Source organism: Typha latifolia, chromosome 6, assembly GCF_019914945.1.
Source record: "Typha latifolia isolate L0001 chromosome 6, TyphaL0001v2, whole genome shotgun sequence".
In the NCBI taxonomy this organism is placed as follows: domain Eukaryota; kingdom Viridiplantae; phylum Streptophyta; class Magnoliopsida; order Poales; family Typhaceae; genus Typha; species Typha latifolia.
Window position 1 is genome coordinate 1,519,855 of NC_133091.1, and position 8,622 is coordinate 1,528,476.

An 8,622-nucleotide genomic window follows, 5' to 3' on the forward strand; every position below is an offset into this window, starting at 1 on the left:
TTAAATTTTTTTAGAGTCTGCCTACCACTACTGTCTACATAATGGAGGTTTCCAAAGTGCAGATTTATTAAGAATCGTGTATTCGATAGTTTTACTCATGTCTAAATTAAAATATAGAAAATTCTAAATTTTGAGCCTCTCCGACACATATATATTTTTATTGAACAATTATGTTAACCATTTTACCATTCATGTCCCATTTCTTTCACAATATATATATATATTGCTTAAATTGAACTTAATTTGGGTATCAGCAGGCATGACATGGGATTTGGTGTCGCCTTCCATCATCATCATAATAATAGGTTACCAGGGCCAAGAAGTATCAATAGGCCCCTGAAAGAGTGGCAATAGTGTAAATTCGTTGATCTCAGAGTGTAAAAGGATATGGGGAAGCGTGAAATGATGCGACAGCAGTGGCACGGAACTCGATAAGGAGGTAATGATATGCTCTAGTGCTTCTTTCCTGTCTTTTATCGGCTGTTTAACCCCAAAAGCGTTCCACCCAACAAAGTACGGCCCTGTCTTCCCTGACCGGAGCTCACCCTTCTCCTCATGCCTTGGGACGTATATGCCCTTGCATTTTTCATTATTCACTTAAACACCACTCGTCAGCCTTGATCTGAATTCAAAATAAGTTTAATTACATTTTGATCCCTTCTGCACTACAGTTCTCCCATCATTCTCATCTCCTCGGAAAGAAAATAAAATAAAATATAAACTCCTGAGTTATCTATCTAATTACATCACTAAAATATTAATAAAGAGAACTTAATAATATATTTAAATAGTTTAAGGAGTGTATCTGCTCACTTATTTTTTTTAGAAGATGACAGTTGAGAAAATTAAAATATAATTACTGTTATGCATCAATGATACAACCAAATCAACTCTCATTGGCCAGCGTGTTGGCCACGTTGGTCAAATTAGATTGGAATTAGTTGGGCCAGAGCCACATAAAGTGATTTTAGTTAAGTGGTCCGGATGTAACTTGGGTCTCCTTAAGTTGAAGTTAAGAATAGATTAGGGTGAGGTTAAACACGACCACTATAGCTGTTTTATTATTGAAGTGGCTTCTCATAAGATTATTATCTAAATGAAATATATTAGCACCGGACATAATATTTACTCAATTACTTGGCTTCAGCACTAACTTAGTTGTTAACTAAAATAAAGATTTAATTATATATGGAATCATTATTATTATTATTATTATTATTATTGCATATATTTATTATTTATTTTTCTGATATTTTGATTCTCTTAACTGTGTTATCACAAATGACTACTTCGGTACAATAAATATAATTAACTTTATTATTTGTGTTGCTATATTAATAGGGCTGGGCTTTGGGCTTCGGTTTACTTATAATTTAGACCCGACCCGTTATGGTGGGTCGGATTCGCCTTATCTCATCTCCTCCGTTGAAATATCGTTGGCTGAGGAGTTCCTCTCTCGAGTCTTCTTCACTAGAGTAAGGAGGGAGACTTCGTTGAGGAGAAAAAGATGCTATCCGCAGCTGTTCTTGCTTCGCCTTCTATGTAAGAATAAGTACTCGAATAGTTTCTTTGGTCTTTACCATGGCCATTCAAGTACTGGTAAATTTATCAATCATACGCTCCTTAATATGCCTTTCTTCGTTTTTCTTTACTATTTTGCTCTAATTTTGTTTACTCTTACTGTGATTTTTATTGCCTTCCATTTGATTGAAGGTATCATTTTTACTCTATTTTTCATACCTTTTTTTTTTTGCACGACTAGGGTTTACTTGGAATTAATTAACTTTCGTTTAATATTTCAGAAATGTGTCTTAAGAAAAGTTTGGAAATGGTTGGAAGATATACATCTTGTAACGTACTTCTAAAAGCACATCCTTTTCTTATTTGGAAGGATCTAGATGTTGTGAACCTTAGATAGGCTAGTTGGGTGTTCAAATTTCTTCGACAAAGTTTGAGAATTGTTGCTTACTTAATTATTTTCATAAATTGATAGATGTTTGAAATTTGCATGCAAGACTTTAAGTGAATTCTGTTAAATACTTCTTGGAAATCTATTTATATATTTATATTGGTATATTGACTGGGAAGCTCGCTCTTATTTATTAACTGCCACTAATCTAACACAGGTATGGAATTCGTCTTGTTGCTTGCAATTTTCGATCTGGGCGTCAGTTTTTGGCTCCTAGAGTAGGTGTTGGCCTGACGCCAGGTAAGCTTCTTCTTCGATCATAGAGAAATAAAATAGATCTAATCAAATTTATTATGAATAATAACTGTGATGATTCACATGCTTATCTTGCAGCAAACAGAAGGGCAGCTACTTGGCCTTTAAAAGCTAGTTTTTGGGATTCCATTAGATCTGGGTGAGTCAAAGTACAATTCAATGATCATAAATAGTTAAATGGTTATCAGGTGAATTGCATATCTACAAAATATTTTCTCAGAAACATGTCATTTGTATTTGGCTTCCTCTGTTGATCTGCAGGTGCATTATTGCTTCCAAATTTCCATTGGAATTTATGCCTTGTCTCCCCTTGCATTTGACCCTCTTTGAAGGGTATCCTTTCTGTTGAGTTAGATGTTTAGCAAAGCCATTGTATTTCTTTTAACTTGTCATTTGCTGTTGAACATCCTAAAGTCATGCGAATGAATGATTAATTACTATTTATATTAGTGACAATCAGGGAGGCATTTTTGACCATTTAGCCTGTAAGGTTCAACTTATTACATTAGGAGAGGATCTTGCCCAACTCTGTCTAAGAATGGAGTTTAACTAGCTTGGCACATTATTGTGTTTATCTGAGCAGAGGGATCTGGAGGCTTTTCCTTTGTAAGAAGAAGTTATATTGCTGGTAAAAGGATACTTTTCCTAGTCATACTTCAAGCACGAAGTAGTTTTACACTCTATGTCCTGTTGAGGGTAATTTCTATTGCATATAACAGAGACATAGAGATGAAAGACAGTTTCCTTAGGTGTTATCTGCTAGAACTTGATTGAGCCATCTTGAGCTCCTACCCATTTACTCATTGGTAGAACCATTTCCTTATGTCATTCTTGTTTCATATCATACAACTCTTCAGTTTTAGTTGATGAGCTCCTTTGACATGAGAAGAAATAGAACTATAGATTTACTTTGAACTCAATCTGTTTTCCCTCTTTCTTATCAATTACCAAATGTTACTGTTCTTATTATTTGATAAGTATTTGATCTCCCAGGTTGCTTTATGTAATTATGTTTCCTTAATGTAGCTAGCATCTCTTATTTTGCAGCTTCTTGAAGAATAACAACAGTACACAAATAATAGAACAATCTGCAACATCAGTAGAACAAGAAGAACTGCCCTTGGAGAAGGAAATAGTACTTCTTGAAAGGACTCAATCTGATGGAACCCTTGAGCAGATTGTATTTTCTTCGGCTGGAGAGGTTGATGTGTATGATCTCCAAGCTTTATGTGATAAGGTGATTTACCTTTTTTTTCTCTATCACTTGGATATATGAGAATATAATTGCTAAGATCAGCTTTTTAAGGTATCTGTAGCTAATAAGTTCCATGAGTTGGTGAAACAGAAGACTAGTTGCTTAGCCATTTGACTGCACTCAAGGGAAGAAAATATAGTAGCAAGAATATAGTCTAGAGTGGTGGGTGAATTTAGGAGAAACAAACTGATATTTATTTGCCGAGTTGATTAACAGTTTTTTGTATATATATATTATTAATGTCTAAGTTATTCATTTTAATAGTTCGTAATTTTTCCTCCATGTATGATGTCCCAACATCACTACATCTCTCTATTTGTTCTAGTCTACCTATCATGATGAACTGACATTTTTCCTTAATGAGACTCGTTTTCCTCTTTATTTACGAGCTTCTCTAAACAAATAAAAAAGTTCCAAGTATCAATTGTGTTTAATGCAATTTGTAGTTCTGTAATTCACCTGTATCTACTTTTGGAGCAAAATCAAATGGAAATTCCACTAGCTGGCCCAGTCAGCTTTCATACAACTCTATCTGAACAAGAGAGTTGACTAGACTGTATACTGGACTCTTTTTAAAAACCTTCAGAGAACAAGAGAATCTTCTTAAAACTGTAAGCAGTGTAACAAATGCACAACTGTTCATAATTGAAAAGAATGAGTAAAACACTAAAATAAGCCATAGGAAACTGGTCAAAGATATTCTATTTTTTCATTCTTTACATAGAAACTCTGAATAGAACTGTTGTCCTATGTGCAGTTGCTTATTAAAGAATGTTCTGACTGCATTATAATTCCAATTGTGCCCCTCACTATCATGTTGTATTGATAATCAGGTAGGATGGCCTCGAAGGCCCCTAACAAAGGTAGCAGCATCTCTAAGAAATAGCTACCTGGTTGCTACCCTGCATTCAGTAGCTAGATCACCAGACACAGGTAACTATGTCTTTTAGTAATTATTTTATGTGTTTTTTCGTTTGTCTGGGCTTATACACCATCCTTGTTCATTATCATTAAATAATTGCAGCTGAGATTCATTTATCTACATGATGAACATCTTAGTACTTGGAGAAGTTATTTGACAGAGGGAGATGATAGGAAGCAACTTATAGGCATGGCTCGTGCTACTTCAGACCATGCTTTTAATGCAACAATATGGGATGTCCTTGTTGATCCTTCATATCAGGTAATGTCACAACTGCCTGACAAGAATATAACGGTACCTTGGCCATCTCGTACTTTTCACATTATTTGAATGCTACGAGAACATGCTAATTTCCTTAAAGCAAAGCGGAAAATTATACTCGAGTTTCTGACCAAACTACTACTATAGAAAAATATATTTACTAAACTAGTACACTTTCTGCTAGCCCAGCGCCACGAATAAAATTTTTGTCAGAGATAGTGATTTTTAATAAATTTATCAATTTGCCAGTATAATGAAAAACTATTATTACTTTTATATAAATCGCTCTCTTAGACAACAATTTACATATAAAGATCAAATAGCGGTTTATATATAACTAATAAAGTAAATTGCTGTTTCAGATAGAAGTTTATATATAAATAAATCATTTTTGCAGACAACAGATTATATATAAAGTAAATCGCTCTCTAAGACAGCTGTTTATATTTATGAAAATAAAAAGTTTTCATAATGTAGGAAAAGAAAAAAGTAGTATTGGTGCTGAGGTAGCAAAAGTTATAGTAGTCTTAGAGTAACTTTGAATAGTATAGTAGTTTGGTAAATAAAATTTCCTGTAAGTAGTTTGGTCAAAAACACCTTTATACACATCCAAAGATTTTGCTGCCTTTCAGGGTCAGGGTCTTGGTAAGGCACTCGTTGAACAGCTAATCCGTACATTGCTACAAAGGGATATCGGGAATATAACTCTATTTGCAGACAATAAAGGTATGAGTAACAAACCCAGAGCAATGAAATTTTGTGCAATAAATTACAAATTTATTAGGCTAGAAGTTTCTCCATCTGCATTTCCTTTTTCAAGTGGCGTAAGTTACAGTAAATAATCTCCATTGTCGTCTATTATCATCTAGATTACAAGATCATAGAATATATACCATGATCCTATTAGACTTCTAATCAGGGACTCTTACTTTTCAGTCTTTTCTAGAAAAAAGATTGGTAAAACAAATATTATGTACTGTGAGAAAAAAAATCAATATTTTCACTGAGATAATATAAAATTCCTTCTGATGCATCTGTGGAACAAAATTTTATAGTTACAAAGGATTGATTTTGATCCTATGATCTTGTGAACTGCAGTTGTGGATTTCTATAAGAACTTGGGATTTGAAGCTGACCCGGAAGGCATCAAGGGCATGTTCTGGTACCCGAACTACTAATGGTGTTTCTGTATGTCTGTACCATGGTGTATACACTCTGAGTCGACTGAAACGTCAGGGACGTGCTCAGTGGCACTGAAGTCGCCTGTTGGAATCTACATGTGCATTGGGCCTGTGGCCAATGCTAAAAAAAAGTTGTAGCTTCTCATTTTGTAATGCTGCTGCTGCTGCGATATTGTAAGTTTGTAACTACTATTTTTAGTCAGTAATTGATGTAATCTGGGTGGCGGTGATATGATGTGTTAACAGATTTCAGTGTAGTCGAACATATTTTGTCAATTCATTCATCATCAACGTTCTGGTGACTACTATCATATTCTAACTTAGATCACTGAAGTTTATATCAGATGAGCTCCAAATCCCTCTTCCAACTATGATTTTTCGTTATCCATGCTGCTGCTGGGCCTAATGGGTCTCTGGATTTCCAGTTTCACTCTCGGAACACAATTTGATCTCGGGCTCAATCGTTGCAACGTTTCCTATCTGTTATAATGCTATTCAATTTTAGATAACAGTTCATGTTTGCAGTAGATCATCTGCTGTAAATTGTAATTATTGATACAAAGAATATAAAACGCAGTCCATGCCTGGAATCCTAGGTGCCATGATAAGAACAACCGTGTTGAAGAGAACTATCCCAGGATTGGACAATTCTTTTCCTCAGGTATTAGCTGGCCTACTGTTTGGAATTTCTAGTGTCCTCACCCTGCATATTACCTACTAGAAGTTAGAATGGTCGACGGCGCATAGTATGATAGTTTCTTTATTTTATTTATTTTTGGATGGTTATCTACTTAATTGTTTCTTCTTAATTCTAGTAGGCAGATCATGATTGAAGAGAAGGCATAAATATTTTAATTTCTTCTCCAAGTCGGTGTTGGCAGTGGCCAGTTGTCGTTCCAGTCGTTGGCAGTAAACAACTAAGCTCATACTTGTAATAAACTACTACTCTAATATGAATAGAACTAATGTTCCATTCTTATTTTCTAGGAATTTTTACATAATTACTATTGAGATCTTTTAAAATATCACAGTCGCCACCGGAAATTATTGAACTGTTTCAAAATGATAAATATTTTACGTTTTAGACTTCACAACAAAAAATATTTTATTAATACTCTTTAAATATTCATAAAAAACTAATAACAATAATGATTTTGATAAACTTTATAATATTTTAAAGAATACAGTGGTAATTATGTGGCATATATTTAAAGAACCTTATCTTCTAAGTTTGTTAGTGTGAAAACTTATAGAAAAAAGAGAGTAGGGATATGTCCTCTTGGAGATTTATTATCCCAAAGGAAGTTAAGTGCTCTTCAGATATTTGCATCAATTCTTTTTCAAGCATTCTTTCAATCGCTATTCCAACAATATCTTTCAAACTGACTAAATCGATGGCTATATAACAAGAAAAAAACAGAAGAATAATAAGAAAATTAAATCTGTCGGTTAACTTTTGGCATATCTACGAGTTAGCGCACTTAATAGACTTCTTCTTCTTCTTTGTTCTTCTTTAATTCTTTTCCACTGCCGATTAGACTCGTATGTACAAAATGTACGTGGGAATCGAATAGGAGATACTGTTGCGACTTGCGAGAGAGGAAGTTAAAAGTCAAAGATCGTGGGTTGACAAACATGGAATAAATTAATCAACTATCCTGGGCTTATTCCAAGTGTTTGAAAGGTCAGTAAAATGATTTATTAAAAGAAAAAAAGAAAGAAAGAAGAGGTTTCTTTCTCCTTTGATCAAGGCGTGGGTCAAATCAATCTTGTGGTCACGGTGTAGTTATGATACTTATCAAGATGGCTTTTTATGAGTCAACTAAGAACTACAAAGTCAAATCGAGTAAGAGAGAAGGAACTTGGCTTACCCAGCAACTTGCCCATTTGCAGTCATCCGTGGCGGCCATTTATTGGCTGCTCAACTGGTCTGAACGTAAGAAATTCCTGCAAGGAGGACCGCAGACCATCAGTTCTTGTTCCGAGAAGATAGGTGACAGGGTTGAAATAAAGCGAAAAATAACAATGGAGGGGAAAATGATTGATTTTATATTGGTCTATTTGTTTTGGTTTCTCTTTGGCATTTTGCTTTATTCCCAAGCTTTTGGAATTGACAGTTAATTGGGCTTCTTTAGAAAAAAAATATAATTACATTTAGCTCCCTAAATTATCACTATTTTTTATGTATACATTTTAAATTTTTTAATACCCACAAAGACTGCAGAATTAAAAAGTATTCATATAAGTCTCTTAATTTAACGGTTTATATAGTAAAAAAATTATAGAATATATAAAAAGAGTTAATAATAATAAAAATTAAATGTAATTAGATTTAGAGAAAAAAAGAGTTTGAACGTATTAAGATTCACATGATATGGTTTGTTGAAACAACCCTTTCCCACCCACTCCATCTAGCTCACGTAATTAATTAAATTTTGGTCAAACACTTGTTCCAATTCTACTGATAATCTATATATTAAAAAAATAATTATAAAATTATAAATTTAGACTTAATTTAATCACTTATTTGTGAATTTAGGTTACTTAGATAAGAAGAATCTTCTTCTATGAATCCATATCGGAACTCACCGAGTAAATAATATTTGTTTAATATTCATCAACTTCAATATGATTCAATGCTGAGCTAATTTAGTAGCACGGGTTTAAATAAATGAATAGGTCAACGGTCTTAAAGAGATAGTATGCAGGATATATAGGAGTTTTAATAGTTGGATTAGTCTGTAACAATTTAGGGCTTGAGCATCTGAATATTTGCAAA

The 8,622-nt window shown here is 33.7% G+C and overlaps 1 protein-coding gene across 1 annotated transcript; it reads left to right on the top strand.

Moving 5' to 3' along the window:
- Positions 1 to 1,435: 1,435 nt before the first annotated feature.
- On the top strand, positions 1,436 to 6,148 carry LOC140790602 (serotonin N-acetyltransferase 1, chloroplastic). The gene is made up of 8 exons (XM_073140742.1): positions 1,436 to 1,542; positions 2,127 to 2,209; positions 2,303 to 2,363; positions 3,272 to 3,461; positions 4,313 to 4,412; positions 4,562 to 4,662; positions 5,295 to 5,388; positions 5,761 to 6,148. The coding sequence occupies exons 1-8, from the start codon at positions 1,508 to 1,510 to the stop codon at positions 5,838 to 5,840; spliced, it is 744 nt and encodes a 247-aa protein (XP_072996843.1). The 5' UTR covers positions 1,436 to 1,507; the 3' UTR covers positions 5,841 to 6,148.
- Positions 6,149 to 8,622: the final 2,474 nt, after the last annotated feature.

Bases quoted from the DNA above. Each gene is read 5' to 3' on its own strand.
- LOC140790602 (XM_073140742.1), top strand. From the start codon at position 1,508: ATGCTATCCGCAGCTGTTCTTGCTTCGCCTTCTAT. The intron at 1,543-2,126 runs GTAAGAATAAGT...AATCTAACACAG, and splicing joins GTTCTTGCTTCGCCTTCTAT to GTATGGAATTCGTCTTGTTG. The intron at 2,364-3,271 runs GTGAGTCAAAGT...CTTATTTTGCAG, and splicing joins TGGGATTCCATTAGATCTGG to CTTCTTGAAGAATAACAACA.